This window comes from Chelonoidis abingdonii, chromosome 23 (assembly GCF_003597395.2).
Source record: "Chelonoidis abingdonii isolate Lonesome George chromosome 23, CheloAbing_2.0, whole genome shotgun sequence".
NCBI classification, from domain to species: Eukaryota; Metazoa; Chordata; order Testudines; family Testudinidae; genus Chelonoidis; species Chelonoidis abingdonii.
Window position 1 is genome coordinate 18,267,970 of NC_133791.1, and position 22,711 is coordinate 18,290,680.

General features: G+C 47.3%; 1 protein-coding gene across 1 annotated transcript in view; it reads right to left on the bottom strand.

Annotated features, from left to right (window-relative positions):
* KIF17 (kinesin family member 17) overlaps nt 1-19,447 on the bottom strand; it is a 45,641-nt gene extending 26,194 nt beyond the window's left edge. The window contains exons 1-4 of the mRNA XM_032787625.2: nt 18,869-19,447; nt 14,906-15,052; nt 13,765-13,866; nt 6,204-6,393 (exon numbers count right to left, since the gene is read on the bottom strand). Coding sequence (XP_032643516.1) covers nt 6,204-6,393; nt 13,765-13,866; nt 14,906-15,052; nt 18,869-19,099 — 670 coding nt within the window. The 5' untranslated portion in view covers nt 19,100-19,447. The remainder of the gene's footprint in view (nt 1-6,203; nt 6,394-13,764; nt 13,867-14,905; nt 15,053-18,868) is intronic.
* Between the last annotated feature and the right edge of the window lie 3,264 nt (nt 19,448-22,711).

Consider the following 22,711-nt stretch of genomic DNA (forward strand, 5'->3'; position numbering starts at 1 on the left):
TGCACTCCATATGATTTTATGAAAATATGCTAATGAGTGTGAATATAATTTAGCTGGAATATGCTTCATGTAAAAGGTCTCTTTTAAGGTATCATTACAAAGCTTATAATCTACTGAGTGTGGTCATCCAATTTGTATAAATGTATCATTCTTGTATCTGAAACTAGAAATATGAAACATAACTCTGAGGTCCTATTGTAAGTATGCAAAGTGTGGACCATTAATGGTGGCTTGGAATCTTGATGGCTCCCATCAACTAGAACAATTGGTTGTAAATAGCTCTGTTTACTTGCAAGCCTTCCTGTGAGTCAGGCCAGGAACAATGAAGGCTTGGGTCTCCCAAGACATGTGACCATGTTACCTGGTACTGGAATCCATCTTAAACCTGGTGCTTTTCCATTTAGAAGGACGGCTGGAGACCCAAAGAGACAAAAGATTCCCGCCTTGTGCCAAAGCTATATAAGGGGGGTGGAACAGAACAAAGGGGCTGCAGTCATGAGAAATCCCTTAACTACCACCTGAGCTGGAACAAGGACTGTACCGGGGGAAAGGACTGGACCCAGACTAGAAAGGAGTCTAGTCTGTGAAAGAAGCTTACTGGAACTTCTCTGAGTGAGATTTATCTGTAAGCAGTTTCTTAATGTCTTAGGCTTAGACTTGCGTGTTTTTGTTTTATTTTGTTTGGTAACTTACTTTGTTCTGTCTGTTATTACCTGGAACCACTTAAATCCTATTTTTTCTATTTAATAGAATCACTTTTGCTTATAAATTAACCCAGAGTAAGTAAGTAGTTCCTGGGGGAGCAAACAGCTGAGCATCTCTCTCTATCAGTGTAATAGAGGGCGGACAATTTATGAGTTTACCCTGTATAAGCTTTATACAGAGTAAAATGGATTTAGGATCCCAATGGGAGCTCGATGTATGGGTGCTAGAGACAGAAGCACTTCTTAAGCTGTTTTCAGTTAAGTCTGCATTATTTGGAGGACTTGGTTCAGACCTGGGTCTGTGTTTGCAGGAGGCTAGTGTGTCTGGCTCAACAAGACAGTGTACTGAAGTCCCAAGGTGGCAGAGAAAACGGGCTCAGAGGTAGTCTCAGCACATCAGGTGAGGTCTCAAGGGGGAGTTTCTGTGACCGAACCTGTCACGGTGGCGAAATCAAGCAGGATCTGTGCACAGTTGATTGATTTGAAATGCTGATAGTGATTTTAAGTGAGTTTTAAATATGCTGGCTAGAGAACAAAGTGGTTATCAGTTTGTTATTTTCTGTTTGCACATAGTTTGTTACTTTTCTGTAGGGACAGAAAAGTAAGCAAAAATAAGTAGAGTGAAGATCAAAAGAAGCTGAAACTGCACAAGTTGCAAATTGCCCAGAAAGTCTGAACACTGGGCAAGTCTCTGTTAATTAAGAAGCCGCTGAGCTGAGTAGGTCTCTCTCACTTAATCACTTCCCTGCCATTGTGGGGCCTCAGGCACTGGTGCAGCTCAGCCCCGTGTAATCTACACCAGTGGCATAGAACAGGCTAGTCTCCTGTGGGCTGTAATAATTTGGTGTAATTTCAGACGATGAGTTTAGTGTGCTGGTGCCAAGTGGTGTTAAGGGCCTGTGATATACAGGTCAGAGTAGATGATCTAGTGATCCTTTCTGGCCTTAAACTCTAGGACTATGCTCATGACTGAGAAAAGCTGCAAGCAGTTCCCTGCAGAACCTATCAGCTTTGCTGCCAGTCTGGCCAGGGGGATTTCTCTCCAATGTGAGCCACTCCTTCCCCATCCAGGGCGCGGGCATGCTGTCCACCCCTGCTAACTAGGGACTGAAGGATAAAGGTCAGGGTGAAAACCTGGGCCCAAAGACTTCAGTGGGCCAGAATTTCACCCCAGAACTCCAATGTGCTCAGATTCATTAGGGGTGTATTGAACCATTTGACTCTCAGCACCTCCATAAATTACCCCACTCTCGGAAGCATACAGAGCACTCAGAGCCAGAAGGAAGGTGTTTTTAAAGGTACGCATTTGTCTCTTTTTCAAGTAACTCACTAGGTGGAAAACAACTGTCCTAGTCCCTCCCTAAGCCCCATTCTGCCAGTCAGCATCTGAGATGCTAGATAAGTAGCAAATGCTCATTCAGTGAACTAAGGAAAATAAAACAAAAGGAGAGTGATTCTCCAGTGAATAAAAACTAGGCTAGGAAGTCAGACTTTGAAAACTATACCTATGGTAAATAATGTGGCCTCTATTATCACAGTATCTCAGCACCTCATGATTTTTCATGGATTCATCTTCACCCCCATGAAGCTGAGCAGGGCTAGTATCCCCACTGTACAGATGGGGAACTGTGGTCCAGAGAGACTAAGTGACCTGTCCAAGGTCACATAAGGAGTCTGTGATGGCACAGACAATTGAATCCAGGTCTCCCATGTGCCAGGTTACCATCCTAAGTGCTGGATCATCCTTCATTTCAAACATCCCTTTCCCTGCTATTCCCAACACCAGCCATCACAAACCCAGGGTTAAGACTAAAACTGGCCACAAGCCACTAGAACAGCATGAGAATGACAATGGAATGCATCAAGGGTTCGACAGAGTCAGCACCACTGTGATGGCGCTATCAATATCTGCAAAATCTAAACCTTCATTTCAAAAAATTAGTTTCTAGCCATTAAGGCTGTGAAGAAAACCTTCCAAATGTCAACAAAGCATAAACTGATGCACCTTATGAAAGCTGAGTTCTCAGTTAGACAGACAGAAACAATAGCTCCAAGAAGTTAACTGCCTATTCATCACAATGGGGTGTTGACACTGAACCGTAATGATTATGACATAAAGCACTGCTAGCTATTTCATCACTGATCATTCTGGCAGAAACATCTGGCAGCTCAGGGATTAGGGGTGAAACTGGGGAAAATAGGTGGAGTTTGAATATACTGCCACCCCTTCCTACTGTCCTTTCTGAGCTCTGGGGCAAATGGACACTCTGAAGAGTGGGGGCTTGTAAGCAGCAACTGGCAATTAAAAATTAAGTAGTTGTTTTGGCTCCTGCCAGTAATTGTACCCAAGGAGCTTGTTTGTTTCAAATCAATACAACTACTGGGTTAGTTTCCCTGGTGTGACAAGTCCCCAGACTCTTGCTAAACTGCCTGCAAGCAGGTTGGAAAGTCAGGCTATCACTGTCTAATTCTCTTGCAGTCCATCAACTAATTCTGGAAGCAGAAGCATGAGACAAGTCTAAAACATCTTCCTTCCCACCAAATCAAGGGGGAAAGCACCCGTTCCTTTGACTGCTCAGAGAGGACTAATGCAGTCTTTCTCAAACTGGGTCGCCGCTTGTATAGGGGAAGCAGTGGCCAGTAAGTCCCTCAGCCTGCATCGCTTCCACCAGCTCCCATTGGCCTGGAGCAGGGAACCGCGGCCAGTGGGAGCCACGATCGAACAGACCTGTGGATGGGGCAGGTAAACAAACCGGCCCAGCCCACCAGGGGCTTCCCCTCCACAAGCGGCAACCCCAGTTTGAGAAACACTGTACTAATGGGAAGGGACCTGTGTATTTCATAAATCTGCAGCCACAGAATTTGCCACAGAATCTACTATTTGCTGCATATTTGCACTCTGGAATCTAAATGTGCATTAAAAAGTCTTTGTAGACCTTGCTGTTGTGAAGGGATTCTTAAAAATATGAACTGTAAGTAAGTGATGCTGTCTTTCTTCCCAAGACTGCAGATGGCTTGATCTTCCCCATTCATCTTAATGGGGGTCCAATCTGAAACCTAAAGATGACAGTTTAAATATCAACTTTGTTAACTATTTGACTGATGGTCATTTTAGTAGAAACATCCAGCTAACGTGCTTATTCCACAATCCCAAATTTGCTCCTACACCTCCCCAATTGCCCCAAACTCAGACTGTTCAATATACAGCTGCCAAAATATCGTATTTCACCCTCCTCTCTCCTCCATTTTCTACTATGCAGTTCTGGATTGCCAATAACAAATCTTGAGGCATAAAAACTGAAAACATGAGCAAAGTGTAAAATGAATGTACTTTAATTTCAAAATAAATAGCCACTATATTGTTTGGATTACGACTGTCATGTTAAGCCAGTAAAAACGTCCAATCTCAAATGTAAATGAAACGGATGCAGAATTTCCAGTCTGCTGCACTACAGCACTGCAAAATCCAGAGACACTGAAACAGAATTTAGGCCCAGTTTGCCATGGAATGCATGGAGCTTCCCTAATAAGTTAATTAAATGATAAGCCATTCTCACCCTGCTAGTTTGGGCTATAAAAACAGAGGTACCACTTTTTGAAAGCCTCTAAACAAGACAAATAATTCCAACTTAGACTGCAACCCAAGCCCTACCTGGAACACGAGAGGAGTGTAAGCATTTACTTTTGATTCTTAGGCTAACATCAGGATTTGAGGGTCCCACATTATAGAAGTTGGTGAAGCAGGATCTGGTTCAACAAACCAAGGCACGGTTAACACCCATGTGATCAGCTAATTGGGTTATTCTGAGGGTCACTCCTCATTCCCCCATTTTTAGTAAATGTTTGGCAAGTAAATTCTCTATACATGGAAATGAGGGCCTATCAGCAGCGTCTGCAATTACAGCTGGAAGACATTGTGTAAGTTTCCCATGAATGGAGAACAGATGAAGGAAATAAAACCAGACTATTAGCACTCAGCAGAGGCCAAGGACTGAACGGAGCATGGAAGACTGATGGTCTCTCTCTCTCTCTCTTACTCTCTTAGAGGTGGCCCTTTCAGGTCCAGGTTGAGACACACTGGCATGGTGATATCTGGGGACAACTTGCCCCGTTGCTATTCATACTTTATTGAATAAAGAAAGTCCAGTGGCTAGAAGCCAAAGTCAGGAAAATCCAAACTGGAAATAAAATGCACATTTTTTGGACAGTGAAAGTAATTCGCCACTGGATCAGACTACCTAGTGATTCTCTTTCCCTGGGATCTTTTAACTGAGATTAGGTATCTGTCTAAAAGATATGCTGTAGTTCAATCAAAAGTTTGTAGGTTCAATGCAGGAAGAACTGGGTGAAGTTCTCTGGCCTGCGTTAAGCAGGGGGACAGACTAGTTAGAGGTGTGCATGCGTACTGCAGTGGAGCACTCATAAGGACAAAACATCTCAAAGAACTCAAGTTACAGAAAGGTAAGTAACCACTCCTTCTCCATGTCCAGTGAAGGCAGGACAAGAAGTAATTAGATTAATCTGCAGCAAGGGAGATTAGATAAGATATTAGGAAAAACTTTCTAACTATAAGGATAGTTAAGTACTGGAACAGGTTTCCAAGGCCGATTGTGGAATCCCCGTCATGGGAGCTTTTTAAGAACAGGTTGGACAAACATCTGTCAGGCACAGTCTAGGTGTTTTTTGGTCTTGCCTCAGGACAGGGAATTGGACTTGATGACCTCTCTGGGTCCTGTCCAACCCTATAATTCTATGACTCTGATTCTATGATAGTAACGGTCCCTTCCAGCTTTACAATCTATGAATTCCAAGTGCAAGTGTGGCCTGCAGGCACTGGGGCTGTCAGTCTAGCACCTTTCAACAGCATCAAATAAGGATTTTAGAAGAAAAAGAAAAACAGAGGGAAATATGCTCCCAAACAATGTGTAGGACACTTGTCCCCCTCCCTTCATGGGTGAGCGAGGGAAAAGCCATTTAAAAAATACTCAGTCACTTTGCCAAGGCACAGCTCTCATTCTAGACCTAAAATCATTCAAGACTAGAACTGGGAAAATTTTCAGCAAATAGTACATTCACTGAAAAATGCATTTTTCAAGGGCTCTGAAACTGTTTGCAAATTTCGATCAAATTTAACAAATAGTTTTGGCCAAAAAAAAAAAAAAAAGACAAAATTTTTGAAAAGGTTCAAATACTTTAGGAAAAAAACAAAACATTTTGAAAATGTCCATTTGAACAGACATTCAAAACATTTAATTTGGACCCACATGGAATGTTTTCAGTTTTTGTTTTGGTGAGAAAAACTCAAAACATTCAGTTTCATTTAGAAACAAACCGATTTTTTCCCCACAGATATTGTGGTTCAGCAATAGAACAGAAAAATCAATGATTTTCTCAGCTGTATTCAAGTGCCAGTTTTTATTCTAGGATTATCCACCAGATTGTACAGGCAGGTTCTATGCTCAGTTTCCCAAAGGCCTGACTCAGGAATCTGGCACCTACCTACAGCATAGATCTCCATGTTGATGGTGAAGATGGAATGGGAGCGGGAAGAATCCTTGTTCATCAGGGTGTAGCCCACTGCTCGGTTTCTCCAACCCATCTCCATGATGCGCTCGCACTGGGCCACGCTGTGCACGGTGTTCAAGGAGAGTCCTTTCACATACACCCCTTTCTCTGGGTGCTCCTTCAGCTGCAAGCAGGAAGAGCATAACACAATGATCAGAACGGTCTCTTCTGGCCTTAAAATCTATGAATCCATGAACACAGGTTACAGCAGGACCACTAGACTCTGAAACACCACAGACCACTCTGGAAACTTTCCAGGAGCCCGAGGACTGCACACGCTTTGCATATGAAAGGAGGAAAAGGCAGTTATGCGCATAATGAGACACTACAGCAAAAACCTCATTGCCAGCTACAGAACAGCACTCTGAAGCAACTCCTGAGGGGTGCTGTGCACCTGCAGAGCACCCACACCTCCCACTAACTTGGAGGTTGCACCGTGCTCAGTAGGTGCTCAATAATTAGGCTTTTCCCCACCCCACTACACAGTGGTAATGTAGCAGGCAGCTGTATTTGGCTGTAACCAGGAAACAGACTATATGCAACAGGAACTAAAGTCAAGAGTTTGCTAGCTCAGGCATCTCCAGTGTCACATGGTGCCCTGCTCCCCTACTCTGAGCTGCCCCATAGCTGCGTCTTCAACTTCAAACATTAAGACGATATGTCAAGGTTTTCATCTGCCATAGCAAATGGCTCGTGTCTCTGGTTATAGGGAGTTGACTACATCAAGTGTTTGAGGGCTTGTCTTCACTACAGTGCTGCAGCGGTGCTGATGGAGCACATCTGATAAAGATGCATTACGTTGACAGGAGAGTACTTTCCCATCAACGAAATTACTCCACCACAATGAGAGGCAGAAGCTACGTTGTTGGGAGAGTGTTTCACGATGACATAGCGAAGCGTACACACAGCTTTAAGTCAATGTAACTTATGTTGCTCGGGGGGGGCGGGGTTTCACACCCCTAAACAACATAGCTTACATCGATTTAGTGGTATGTTGTCATAAACATACAGCTAAGGGTAGCATAAAATCCCTCCATTACCTGTAAAGGGTTAAGAAGCTCAAATAACCTGGTTGGCACCTGATCAAAAGGACCAATAAGGAAAAAAGATACTTTCAAATCTGGGGGGGAGGTTTTGTTTGGGTTCTCTTTGTGTTTCTCTCTCGGACAGAGAAGGACCAGGGAAGGAAAAAAAAAATCTTCTAAAACTTTACCTGAAATAAGCATCTAAGATTACAAAAATTGTAAGTAAAAGAAAGGAAATGCATTAGATTATCTTTTGTTTTGGCTTGTGACTTTTCCCTATTCTAAGAGGAAGGTTTATTCCTGCTTTTTGCAACTTTGAAGTTGAGCCTAGAAGGGAATCCTCTGTGTTTTAAATCTTATTACCTTGTAAAATTACCTTCCATCTTGATTTTACAGAGGTGTTTCTTTTACTTTTTTCTTTATTATAAAGTTCTTCTTTTAAGAACTTGATTGGTTTTTAGTGTTCTAAAAACCCAAGGGTCTGGTCTGTGCTCACCTGGTTAACCTATTGGTTGGTATATTATTCTCAAGCCTCCCCAAGAAAGGGGGTGAAGGGGCTTGGGGGAATATTTTGGGGAAATAGGAACTTCAAGTGGTTCTTTTCCTGAATCTTTGTCTAACTCACTTGGTGGTGGCAGCAATACCGTCCAAGGACAAGGAAGGGATTTGTGCCTTGGGGAATTTTTTTAAACCTAAGCTGCTAGCGTAAGGGGTCTTTCACGTGGGTCCCCACATCTGTACCCCAAAGTTCAGAGTAGCGGGGGAACCCTGACATATGTAGACAAGCCCTGAGACATAATAGTGAGGGATACTGATATTAGGTGTTTTACTGATCCCCTCTACACCACATGGGCATCTACATGGCATTGATTAAACTCTCAAAATCCTGCCAGTCATGCTCAGGACAGGTATAAAATCTGGGCATCAGGTTTTTTTTGGTGACTCCAAAGTCCTGTTCTGGAGAGAGATATCCCCAATACATTAAATCTCTTATAGAATCCTCCCAGCAACTAAAATTCCCACAGAGGGGACTATTCATAAAAGATGTTACTAAAGTACATGTTTTCTCTTTTATAGCCTTGCGTGACCCATCAAATCCATCACAGGAAAAAGTGATCAGAATAGCCCACTAGGATCACAAACACCACTTGGACTCCATTCTCACTGGGGCTTTTAAATATATTTGAAATCATTTGCAAACAGTTATGGCCATCATCATTTGAGCTGACAACTAGGACCCTATCTACACCACAAAATAACTGAGTCAGGGGACCAAGCTACAACATGGTTATCCTGATGTGATTTCAGATATATGACAGATGTTAGTCACCTTGCTTAATGCACTGCTGGAAAGCACTCTGACACTACTGTGATAAATGCACCATAAGAACCTATCTAGAATAGAACAGAATCAGGTTATGAGAGAGTTAAAAATGTAGTGTAGGTAGGACCTTAGTCATGTTCCCTAACCAAGCTAAAGCCTTGGGCTGCCTGGGTAACTGAGTTACAGGATCAGGGTTAGGTCAATCTATACTGGGATAGGCAACCGATGGCACGTGTGCCGAAGATGGCACGCAAGCTGATTTTCATCTGGGTCCTGGCCACCGGTCTGGGGGGCTTTGCATTTTAATTTAATTTTAAGTGAAGTTTCTTAAACATTTTAAAAACCTTATTCACTTTACATATAACAATAGTTTAGTTATATATATTATAGACTTATAGAAAGAGACCTTCCAAAAACATTACAATATATGACCGGCATGCGAAACCTTAAATTAGAGAGAATAAATGAAGACTCGGCACACCACTTCCAAAAGGTTGGTGACCCCTGATCTATACTATAGCTTTTAACTGTGATATATGATAATCAGGTGACTGGGATGGTTAAAGTTAGGAGTGCTGTGGAAGCTTAGTCCCTGGTGAAGTCCTCACCAATGTCCATCTCTGAGCGGCTGAAGGAATGGCACTGCCTTGCATGGGAAGAAGCTGTACTTAGCCTATTAGGGGGGAATAAGGACATTCCATTCACTTGACACTGCACGTCAACTGAGTGTGATGCCTTCCAAGCAGAGCTCAGTGAGGCCTGTTCTCTGCAGGGCTTTATTTCATGGCAAGTAACTGTGAGTCCCTGGGGTGCATGGGTGGCCAGGGGTCACCGACATTAAAAGGAAACAAATACAATTAATAATACTAATGGGATCTCAGAGGAGAAACATGTAGGGCTGCAGGGGGCAGAAGATCTGCCTAGGCTTTGGCTCTCCACAGGACACTGACTCACTTAATTATTCTGTAGAAGCAGCTACAGCCAGAAGCTGTCACCAGCATGTGTTACTGTGGAAACAGTTCTGCCCAAGCACTGCCCGGCCTGTGCCAACACCAGTCATCACAGAACCCAATGTCATTATTGATGTGGAACAAAAAGCAGGGATGTGCAGGAGGCTCTTTCTAAAATAGTGAACCCTATTTCTTCCTAAACACACACACTCTCTCTGCAGAGAGAGGAAATGGGGACCCACCAAGGATTTCACCCCTATAGGGCCAGGCACATGCTACAGTTCTGTCACAGGCCTGGTATACACTACGCGTTTAAACCGATTTTAGCAGCATTAAACTGATTTAACGCTGCACCCGTCCACACAATGAGGCCCTTTATATCGATATAAAGGGCTCTTTAAACCAGTTTCTGTACTCCTCCCCGACGAGAGGAGTAGCGCTGAAATCGGTATTCCCATATCGAATTAGGGTTAGATGTGGCCACCAAATCAACGGTATGCCTCCGGTGGTATCCCACAGTGCACCCATCGTCGACCGCTCTGGAACAGGCAATCTGAACTGCAGTGCGTGGCCAGGAGTAGCAGGAAAGGCCCGCATACTTTGATTTCATTTTTTTCCGAGCTGTTTTCATCGGGAATGCGTGAGCTCCTGATCAGCACGGGTGGGCGATCAGTCCCCATCTCCAAAAAAGAGCTCCAGCAGCATGTCGTACAGGAGAACTGGATCTAATCGCTGTATGGCGGATGACAAAATCTGTTCTATCAGACCGTTACAGAAGACAAATGCCAAACATTTTGGAAAAAAATCTCCAGGCATGCAGAGTCCACAGCACAGTGCTGCCAGTGACAACTGTCGTACGGAAAGCCAATGAATCAAGACTGGACGCTCAGGGAGGAGGGAGGGGTAGTGAGGACTCCAGCTATCCCAAAGTCCCAGCAGGCTCCAAAGTATTTGCATTCGTTGTGAGCTCCCAGTGCCTGTGTAGGTGTCAAAACACATTGTCGGGGGTTCAGGGGTTAGCTCGTTATTTACCCCCTCCCCCCCCGTGAAAGGAGAAAACGAAAAAAATCGTTTCTTGATCTTTCAATGTCAAGACCTAATGTCTACTGCCTGCTGCTGGTGCGCGATGCGCGGCATACGTGTTGAACAGCAATATCCTCTTCCCCTCCCTCCACCGGGTGGCAGACTGGACAATACGACTGCTATCGCTCGTCGCATTCATGAGCCTGTATGCAGTGCTCTGGCTGGCCTACAGGTGAGGTCAGACTGGGGTGTCGCGCCATGTTGGTCAAAATGAGAATGACTCCCAGTTATTCCCAGTAGATGGTACAGACAGGTGGTACATCTTCACTCATAGCAACTGGGGCTGAGCTCCATCAGCCGCCCCCCCCTTTCATGCTTGTAAAAAAGAAGCGTTCTGTATTATTGCCTGGAACTATCATAGCAGCGGATGCTGGGTCCTCTCCCGCCGCACGTGTTAATTCCTGACTGGACTGTCATAGCGTGGAGCCTGCTCCCCACTCATCTTAATCTCACGTAACAAGTTCAGTGGTTTCTTATTCCTGCATTCTTATTACTTCATCACACACAATGGGGGACACTGCAACGGAGCCCAGCTGAGCGTTGGGGAGCATGGAACAACGGGTGGGGTGTTTGCAGGGGACCCCCCTAGCAATGGCACTGTAGCTCATATTTCTGCGGGATCTGTCTGACACAGCAGCAGCTGTGCTCTCTGGTTCTCTGTACACTGGTTCTTCGACACTTGCCCCAATGCTAGGCAGGACTGACTCTATTTTTAATACCATCTAATAGGAGGGATTGACTCAGAGATCATTCCATTTTTGTGTTGTGTGCCCCGGAAGAATCACACCTCAGCCAGGGGGCACCCATGACAGCAGCAGACGTACGAATGACTGATAACCGTCCATTCATCGCCAATTTACCTGCATTGGCCAGACGGTATTTTTTTTTTTTCAGAGCAACTGATAACCGTCGATGCATCTTGCAAAAGGCAATGAATGCTGCTGTTGTACGCTGCCAGTACCGCCGTCTGTTAGCAAACATCCAGCAGACATATGGTGCAGTGAAAAAAAAAGCTGACGGGCCATGGTTGCGTCTATGGCATCTGCCAGGGCAATCCAGGGAAAAACGGCACGAAATGATTGTCTGCCGTTGCTTTCACAGAGGAAGGAATGAGTGACGACATTTACCCAGAATCACCTGCGACACTGTTTTTGCACCATCATGCATTGGGGTCTCAACCCAGAATTCCAATGAGCTGGGGAGACTGCGGGAACTATGGGATAGCTATGGGATAGCTACCCACAGTGCAACACTCCAGAAATCGACACTAGGCTCGGACCATGGACGCACACCACCGAATTAATGTGCTTAGTGTGGTCGCGTGCACTCGACTTTATACAATCTGTTTTACAAAACCGGTTTATGTAAAATCGGAATAATCCCGTAGCGTAGATATACCCACAGTTTCAACACTTCTGTGCAGCAGATGGTGCTAGTACCTTGGTTTTCCTTATACTGACAATCTTGCTGGCATGTAAATTAGAAGAGAAGACATGCAGCTCCTCACAAGAATGCATGGGAAGGGCAGAGATTTGCAAAGCTACTGTAAAACAACAATCAATAGAATTATTAATTGTATTAATTTTACTGTACTACACCTTTGAAACGTCCTGCCTTTCCCATGCATTCCAATGGGGAGTTGTACCTCTGCAGTATCCTGTCAATAAAGGATCAGCCATTTTTAAAGATAATAAGATCATCCACGGTCACATTAGATAAGATTAAAAATGGATAAGGGACAGAAACCCTCCTGCTTCAGTGCATAAACCAGATACTAACTTATGGGCATCAAGAAGAAACTTCCCCTATGTGCAGGCTATTCTATGATGGTCCACTGGGGACCTCTTGCACTTTCCTCTGAAGCATCTGGAACGGGACACTGTAAGATAGGACTTGCCACATTGGACAAGGTCAACGGTCCATCCAGTTAGGTGTCCTATATTCCTAACTAGACATAACCTAATTTTCTTCCAGACCCCTACAAATCCCTTCTCTGGCTCCCCTCTCCTTCTAAGTTGAGCAATTCAGCCTCATTTTAAGGGTCTGCACAATCCCTCTCATTCTTACATCACTGTTTTCATTACATCTTTCCCCTTCCCTATGATCTTGTGTATCCTCTCTCCTGACCCCTTCTTTCCATGTGTCCACTTTCAGCATCCTAACTCCTTTCATGCTTCCCTGTAAAGTTGAGGCAGATTCCCACCTCCTAGCCCAAAGCTGGGACCCTGGGTCCAGTCCTGCAGCCCTTACGCATACTGGCTAATTGATAGACCTCAACAAGTTCTTCTAAATGGGGACTCATCACGCAATTGGAGCCTTTCTAGTGGGGCTCCACACAGGGATCTGTTCTTGGTCCAATGCTACTCAATATCTTTATCAATGAACTAGAAGAAAATGTCACTGCTGGTAAAATTTGCACACAAAAATTGGTGGAGTGACAAATGATGATAAGGTCAGTTCTACAGAGCTATATTTTAACCCCAGGACCAGGAGTTGCCACTCCGCCATGGCTCTGGTCAAGTCCAGAGGCTACCAGCCAGGGCTCCACCTAAAGCATCCGAGAGAGAGAGAGAGAGAGTGTGGTTTTGTAATTATTTTTGTATTGCATTTTAAATTGATGCCAAAGGTGGCAGGAACCAGTCACAGGCATTCTTTTGTACGTGTTCAGTTAAATTCAAATGCCTACGTAAAATAACAGAAGTAAGTTTGGTCTTGTGAGTTGCATATTCTAATAGCCACCATCAAGAATGAAGAACTTTGAAACCAATTGCGAAGAGCAGCTGAGTCTAACCTTTTGTCAGGGTAAAAACACATTGATGATAACTTTCAACATTGATTTGAAGCACACTCTACTTTCATGTACAAGAGTGTATTCAAACTGGGTCTCAGACAATAAAGGAAAGCATGAGATTTGGGGGAATGGGACCAGACTGTAGATAAAACTCACTAAACATAATAAGAACAGTTTTTGTCACATCCCAAATGCTTCATGTTTCAGTTTCTGCAAAAAGTTTCTGCTGGGTTCTCCCATTTCTATTAGGCATGCCTGATAGCAGTCAGAGCAAATTAAAGCATATCCTCATTTAGCCATAATTACTTTATGATCTCCTCACCTCCAACTTTTGCTTGGTGTCGGCTCCTAGCAAATCTCTTATGTCTTCATTGTAGATCTCCAGGTAAGAGACTCTCACCAAGAATTTGGTGTTTTCAGCACACTGTACAAAAAGAAGCAATGGGATTTTAGGGGAAGTTATTCAAAAGTGCTTAAGGGAGTTAGATACCTAAACTCCAATTGACTGTCAATGACAGTTGGGTGCCTAACCCCCCTTGGCTTTTTTGAAAATACTTAAGTCTGCAGATTAACTATTTAGTTCATATTATATGGGACCTTTCAGATTGTAAACTCCTGCCATACAATACATAGACACTGAGAAGTGTAGACCTAGTGTGAGGGGCTCGTTTACACTGGTAAATACACAGCGTCGAGAATATTCAGCTTAGAGTAAAAGTATCTTATCCTTTTCTAGCACTCTTCAGCAGAGGGCTTCATAGCACTTTATAAACATTAATGACTTAAGCCTCACAACTTCCTAAGATTTAGGCATTATCCTGGTTTTGCTGATATGGAAACTGAGGCTGAGAGAGAAACACTAATTTGCCAAAAGTCACACAGTAAATGTGGTAGAGCTGTAAACAGCACCTGAGTCCCAAATCTCAAGGACTCTGCTGGACTCTACATATGCCCATTACGGAATCATACATGCTCAGCCAACCAGAACTGCGTTCAGTACTCATGTACTCATCATGTGAAGTTCTTGGCAAGTTGACATGAGGTCTCCTGCTACCCTACTGATAATTTGGGAGTGGGAAGAATGTGGCTAAAGCACTGAGGAGGAACTCAAGAGATCAGAGTTCTATCCCGGCTCAGTGATAGCCTTCCTGTGCGATCTTGGGGAAGTCACTTTCCTGATCTGTGCCTCAGTTTCCCCATCTGTAAAATGGAGGATAATACTTCCTTACCTTGCCATAGGGTTGTGTGGATAAATTCATTAATGTTTGTGGGGGTCAGATACTATGGCAGTGAATACTGTAGAAAAACCTATTAATAAATAGCTTATAACATATAGACCCAGACCCTCAAAGATATTTAGGCACGTAACTCCTATTGAAATCAGTGAGAATTAGGTACCTAAATACCTTTGAGGATCTGGGCTACAGTCCCTGCTACAGCAGCCATTTCATGTCACTACATACCTGCACGCTCTCAAAAATGTGTTCAAATGCTCTGGGAATTATGCCTTTCTGTGTAGGAGGGTCCACAATGCCCTGCATGGTAAATGACTTCCCACTGCCAGTCTGGCCATAGGCAAAAATGGTGCCATTGTAGCCCTCAGTAACACCCTGGAAAATTCAAGAAAAACATAAAGATAATAGCCATTATCTTCGCCCTTCACATGTTTTGAATCAAGCTACTAAGATTCTATTCTATCACCTAACAGTGCTTTTACAGGGAAGGCGAGAAACTGCTGGGTGAGCAAAGAAATTGCAATGTCATCTATAGGTGGATGGAATGCAAGCACCTGAGCTGGAATTTTGAATTTCTTCTGGAAAGTCCCATGGGATCTTTATCTCTGCAAACTAACGACTTAGTTTTACATCTCATCCAAAACCGAGAAAAATAAACCTGAAGTGGAAGAAAAGTAGAGGCAAAAGACAAGCTTCCTAGCTCAGGCCATAGACTAAGAGAAGAGAATAAAATAAAATACATTTCACTCCTGTATAAATGCACTGGTTTCTCTCAAACCCCAGGGGCTGACAGAACAGAGGTGGACAAAACAGGAAGGGCCTATTGATTATAGTATAGAAAATTAGGATACTTTTGCTGCAGATCAGAAGATACTCTGAGGACCAGAGAAACAAATGGAACTCCAGCTGATTGTGGCTAAAAGGGAAGACTTAATCCTAGAATAACGATAAGAATGTTATTTCTCATCTACTCACTCAAATTCATCCTTTGCAAAGCTGGCTAAAGGAGGGAGTGACCCAGGGCTGGCTCCAAGCACCAACCAAGCCAGCTTGTGCTTGAGGCGGCAGATTCCAAGGGGCAGCTCCCCTCCAAACCATTTTTTTTTTTTTGCTTTGCCGCTTCGGCTGCCCCCACAAGATTTTCTCTTTTTTCTTTTTGTAGGGGGCGGCAGCGTGGAAGAGGGGAGCGCCCTGTTGGGGGCGATGTCATGCCTGTAGCAAGCCCGGCAGGGCAGCCCACGTCCTTCCCTGAGCGGCGCGGAGCCCTCCTGGCAGGCGGCATGGTGAGCGCCTCACTGAAGAAAGCCCTGGCTGCCCCTATTCTCTCTCTCCTCCCTGCTAGCCGGGGTGCGCACTCCGCTGCCCAGGGCATGTCTGCAGGACTGGGAGTCCCCCTGCACTCACGCTCTGGCCACCCCGCAGGGTTTTTTTTTTCTTTTCTCTTTTGCCGCTCTGGCCGCCCCGTAGGTTTTTTTTTTTTCCCTTCCCTTCACGCTCCGGCAGGCCTGCCGGATTTTTTGGTTTTTTTGTTTTGCCTGAGGCGGCAAAAAAACCAGAGCTGGCCCTGGACTGACCTTTCCTTCCTTCCTTCATTCCCATCTCAGCAAGACACGAAATAGATATAACTTTACGAATCACCACTGGGTGACAGATTTACTGATTCTTAAAAAAACTGAATGCAAGATTCCCCAGATGCAATGGCAATAATAACTAAACAGAGATTTTGAAAAAAATGAACCACGTGCCAATTCACCAGAGACTGAAACATGGTTAGGGAGAGAGGCTGCGAAAAGCTGTAAATGAGGAAAAGGGCAAAGCCCTGGTGAATTGCTCAGCCCCCTGCTGTAAAGCCCTCCCAGCCCCCTGCTGATTGAGGTCATCCCCTCCTTTGCCAGCTTCAGAGATGCCTTTGAGTGAGCAGAGGAGAAATACTATGCTAATGTTCTTCAGTTTACTGTAGTGCAGGGATCGGCAACCTTTGGCCTGAAGCCCGCCAGGGTTTGTTTACCTGCTGCATCTGCAGGTTAGGCCGATCGCAACTCCCACTGGCCGCGGTTTGCTGTCCCAGGGCTGCAGTGGGGGTCCAGGTACTGGGGCTTCCCTGCCACGCCCCAACTCTTCTGTGGGGGACCAGGGTTGGGGCACTGGAGCTTCTCCCACCCAGCACTTCTGCTGGAGGGCAGGTTGGGTGGGGTGGCTTGTCCTGGTGCCCAGCAGCTTCTGCTGGGGATGGGTGGTGGTGTGTGTGTGCATGGGGGAGACTTCCCCCACCCTGTTCTGCTGCCGTGGAGAAGAGTCAGGGTGCGGGGGCTTCTCCAGCCCTGCCCGCCTGGCAGCTGGGCCTCTGGGCTTCCACCGGTGGCAGCAGATTTTTTCCGGGGGTCCCTCAGTTGGCTGGGACTCCTGGGTACAGGCCCCGTTGGCCCAGTGGCTAATCCCTCCACTGGCTGCCAGTATTAAAACATCCTTGGAATTTTAAAATATTATAGATGACAATTTCCTAACTCAAAAAGTGTTGCAATCAACACAGGATGACTCTGAATTAAACCTCATTTTGACAGATAAAGAGGGACTGATCACAGAACTATTAGGTACAAGTGACCATGAATTGGTCACATTTATAATGTGCAAACAGAATAAAGTCCAAACCAGTAATATGTATACTTTGTGCTTTAAAAGGGCCACATTCACAAAGCTGCAAACAATTATCTGCCAAATCAGCTGGGAGGAAAAATTTAATTAGAAAAATATGATTGATCATATTTTGGAATTGTTTAAGAACACTTTATTAGATGCCCCAAAAGCCACAATCAAGCAAGAAAACCGTACTGATTAAAAAACTGACCTGGTTTAGAGGGGAAGTGAAAGCAGCTATAAAAAGTGAAAAAAATAATACATAGTAAATTAAAGAAGGGGGAAGTTGATAGTAATATATATAAACCAGAAGTTAAGAAAAGGGACACGCAGAGAAATCTATGGCAAGTATATTTAAGCAAAGTTAGAATAAGTTTTTTGAGTATATTAGAAGCATAAAAGAATCTTGACCATGGTACTCGTTCATTGCTAAATTCAAATGGTAGAATTATCAATAATAATGTAGAAATTACTAATAAATATTTCTGTTCAGTACTTGGGAAAAAACAGATGATGTAGTTTCATCATATGATGATTATTACACTCTGTCCATTCCACTACTACATATCTCGGGAGGATGTTGAACAGCAGCTACTAAAGTTAGACATTTTAAGATCAGCGGGTCCAGATAGCCCTTTTGGCTGCAAGTTGTCAGAAGAGTGCAAAGGACCTCTAATGTTGACTTTATTTTTAGAAGTTTATGTTTACACAGCTCTGTATTTGCTTTTTTTTCTTTTTTTTTTTTTTGTCTCCGCTGCTGCCTGGTTGCATACTTCTCGTTCCAAATGAGGTGTGGGGTTCACTGGTCAGTTCGTAACTCTGAGGTTCTACTGTAGATGCAAGGAGCTCAATCTATTACGTGTAACAAAGAGAAGGTTAAGGGGTGATCGGTTACAGTTTGTAATGACCTACATAGGGAACAAATATTTATAATTGGCTGTTCAGTCTAGCGGAGAAAGATATAATACAACCCAACGACTGGAAGTTGAAGTTAGACAAATTCAGATTGGAAATAAGATGTACCTTTTTCACAATGAGAGTAAATAACCATCAAACAATTTACAAGGGTCGCTGACAATTTTCAAATCAAGATTGATTTTTTTTCTAAAAAATCTGCTATAGGAATTATTTTGGGGAAGTTTCATGGCTTTTGGTATATAGAAGGTCAGACTAGATGATCCCAGTGGTCCTTTCTGGCTTTCAAATCTATGAATCAAGGAGACAGTGCAGTATGAGGTCACATTCAGTGGGTTTTCTTCAGAACCATAAAGATTAAAACTTTGCAGGATTTTTTAACGAAAGTTTAAACTCTGCCAGGGCTGGCTCTAGGCACCAGCAAACCAAGCACGTGCTTGGGTCAGCACAATTTCAGGGATGGCATTCCGGACCCCTTTTTTTTTGCTTTGGCAGTTGCCTGGGGTGGCAAAAAACCTAAGGCCAGCCCTTAACTCTGCAGTAATTGATGGAAAGGCCTTGCCGGCCATTGCCAATCTCCCAAGCCACTCATTCTTTATGGAGAATCTCTGTGGCTCATAGATCACTTTTGGCCTCACTCACCTCCACCAGCGGGTAGGCAATTTCATTGTAGATCTGTTCAGTGTTGTGGCTCTCATAGTACGCCCCGTCGAAGGTGAACTGCTTCGGGGGCTCGTCAGTGGCCCCTGGGTTCTGGATAAAGCACTGGCCCCGGGGGCTGTCCATGCTGACCACGGCCTGGCAGCTGAGCGCCTTCTCTCGCTCGTTCATGGGCCGGCAGCGCACTATGACCTTCACCGCCTCCGAGGCCATGTCCGAACTCACCGGACAACCTGGCCGTCTGCAGAGGCGCGTCCAATGGCGCGGGATGGCTGGAGCGAGCCCGGCTCAGGGGGCACGACCCCAGCTCGCCGCAGTGGGGAGGCAGTATCAGAAGGGCAGGGACGGCTGGAGCGAGCCCAGCTCAGGGGGCACGACCCCAGCTCACCGCAATGGGGAGGCAGTGTCAGAAGGGCAGGGGCAGCTGGAGAGAGCCCAGCTCAGGGGGCACGACTCCAGCTCGCGCAGTGGGGAGGCAGTGTCAGAAGGGCGGGGGCAGCTGCAGCGAGCCCGGCTCAGGGGCACGACCCCAGCTCGCGCAATGGGGAGGCAGTGTCAGAAGGGCGGGGGCAGCTGGAGAGAGCCCGGCTCAGGGGCACGACCCCAGCTCGCGCAGTGAGGAGGCAGTTGGGTTAAGGGCGGGGGCAGCAGGAGAGAGCCCGGCTCAGGGGCACGACTCCGCTCTCTCTCATTGTGGGAGGCCTTTTGTCAGAAGGGCCGTTCTATCTAGGAGAGAGCCGGCTCAGGGGCACGACCTTTCTTCTTTAGGCTAGTGTCAGAAGGGCGGGGCAGCTGGAGTCTCTCCTCTCCGGCTCAGGGGCACGACCCCAGGCTCGCGCGTGCGGCAGGTCAGAAGGGCGGGTGTCTATTCTCTCCTTCTCAGGGCACGACCCCAGCTCGCCAGTGCGAGTCAGTGTCAGAAGGGCTGGGGCTCTTTGAGCGAGCCCGGCTCAGGGCACGACCCCAGCTCGCGCAGTGCGCAGGCGTGTCAGAAGGCTTTTGGGCGCTGCAAGCGAGCCCGGCTCGGGGCCACGACCCAGCTCGCCAGTGGGAGGCAGTTGTCAGAAGGGCGGTCTTGCAGCGAGGCCCGGCTCAGGGGGCACGACCCCAGCTCTCGCCAGGGAGGGGCAGTTCAGAAGGGCCGGGCAGCTGCAGCGAGCCCAGCTCAGGGGCACGACCCCAGCTCGCGCAGTGAGGCAGGTCAGAAGGCGCGGCAGCTGCAGCGAGCCCGGCTCAGGGGCACACCCCAGCTCGCGCAGTGGGGAGCATGTCAGAAGGGCGGGGCAGCTGCAGCGAGCCCGGCTCAGGGGACACGATCCAGCTCGCTTTTTCGAGCAGTGTCAAAAGGGCGGTGGGCAGCTTAGGAGAGAGCCCGTTGCTCAGGGGGCACGACCTCTCTCTTGTCGCGCAGTGGGAGGCAGTGTCAGAAGGTGGGGGCAGCTGCACGCGAAGCCCACTCAGAGGCACGACCGCAGCTCGCGCATTGCGAGGCAGTTGTCAGAAGGCTGGGGCAGAAGGCGAGAGAGTTCCCGTGCTTCAGGGGCACGACCCCCAGCTCGCGCCATGCCGAGGGCAGTTGTCAGAAGGGCGGGCGGCAGCTGGAGCGAAAGCCCGGCTCAGGGCACGACCCCAGCTCGTCTCTTCGTGAGGAGGCAGTGTCAGAAGGCTGGGGCAGCGCAGCGAGCCCGGCTCAGGGGCACACCCCAGCCTCGCGCGATGTTTACCTATCAGTGTAGGCAGTGTCAGAAGGGCGGGGCAGCGTGCAGCGAAGTCCCGCTCAGGGGCACGACCCTTTTTCTTCTCTTCTCTCTTCTCTTGCGAGGCAGTGTCAGAAGGGCTGGGGCGCAGCCTGCAGCGAAAGCTCCGGCAGGTGAGGAAAGCCCTCGCCAGGCAGTGCGGGCGGCCGTGGCGGAGTGTGGAAGGGCGGGGCGTTTTTCTGTGGCATTTGGCGAGCTGGGCGAGCCTGGCCACGGCGGGGTTAGGGGCGGTCAGGCAGAGGCTGGCCGCTCGAGGGGCGCCAAGCAGCGGGCGGGCGCGGGAGCAGCTCGTCACGGAGCTGCCCGGGCCCCGCGTTAGGGGCGCTGCGACCGGGCTGGGGGGCGGGTCTTTCCTATGGGGCCAGTGTCGGTGGGTGTAGGGCTGCCGGGGGGCGGGGGGATGACCCGGGCGGAGCCGATCTGGACCAGGCCGGAGCTGGGCGGGGCAGCAGCGCCGAGCTCCGCTCCCTGCCCCCGCCGCGGCGTTCGCCGTTACCAAGGAGCCCAGGGAGCGTCGCGCAAGGGCGCTCCGCACTCTCTGCCGGAAGGCTCCCCCCGCCCCAGGGGCCGGGCGAGGGAGCGTCACCCAATTCCCATCCCCGCTCTTTGCCGAAATGCCGCGGCAGGCCCCTGGTCTGGCTGAGCGCAGCCGCCCCCTGGGCTCTACGGGGAGTGGGTGGGGGTGAGGGGTTCTCCAGGGAATGTCGCAGCCTCCAGCTGTGGGGTGCAGCAGGGCACAGGGTGGCCCATCGCAGGGAGCTGGGTGGCGGTGCCAGTGCAAGGGGCAGGTGCAGCGCAGCACCCCCTCAGGATGCTGGGTGAAGTCTGGCTTGTCTGGGCTACTTGGGGGCTAGGAGGCCACAACTCCAATTAAAGAGCTGCAGGGACAGCCCAGGCCACTTCCCTCCAGTCCTGCCCTGCTGGGAGCAGTCAGCACTGCAGCACCCAGGGAGCGAGCACCCTCTGCACCAGCAAGGGCCTGGCCAGGGCGAGCTGTCACATGGTGGGGGCTGGCTTTAGCCACACTCCTGCTGTGCTGGCGCAGAGGGAACCTTCCCTCTACATGCTGAAGGGCATGTGCTGCAGAGCCCCGTAATTTTTAGACCTTCTTGTCTGAAGGAAAATATCTTCATGGCAGCTGAGCTCTTTTGAGATCTGGCCAAGAGGAGGCAAGTTTGGCCACCCATGTGAACAGTAACTTGGAGTTCTCCAGGATGTTTTGTCCATAGGGTGCTCCACCTCCACATGTGCGTGTCCCTGTGCACTCCTGATCAGAAATTTTTGTCAGCAGTGTCCACAGGGCTGTACCATGCAATGTCTGGCTGTCAGATCAGCTGTGCATCAATGAGAAGCTGACATGAAAGCCACGTCTTATGAAATCTTGGGCAGTGACTCCATAGTTAACCCTGAAAGGTGGCTTCCATTCAAAGCTGTTTTTCATATTTTTTGTACTTTCACAAAAAGGTTCTATGTGGTAGCATAGAGGGAACCCTAGCACGGCACCCACCCTGCCTGGAGCCTCTGGCTGCTATCACACTCTTACTTGGGAATATCTGCACTGTAAGTGCTACAGCTGTACCAATATGGCTTTAGCACGGTTATGGAGACACTAGGTCACTCTGATTACATTGGACATTTCTTTCATAACCCTGAGCGTTGTAGCTAGGTCAGCCTTAAGTGTAGATCAGGCCTAAGTTAAAGCAGAGCACAGGGAAGCAATGCTACAGGTCTATGCCATACAGAACAGCCAGGAAGAATGGGGCTTTGGGAAGTGCACAGGCTTATTGGGCACACAAAAAAGTAGCCAGGGAGACAGGGCACAGGCACAGCTACAGTGTAATGGTAATGGCTGAGATTCACAGTGCAGCCCATAGAGCACCAAAAAATGAAATAAAATAGGGAGTCCCAGGAAGCAGAACCACTGCAGGAGTGGAACTGAACAGGCAGTAGAGTGACCAGATGTCCTGATTTTATAGGGACAGTCCTGATATTTGGGGCTTTTTTAATATGGGCTTCTATTACCCACCATCCCCTGTCCCGATTTTTCACACTTGCTATCTGGTCACCC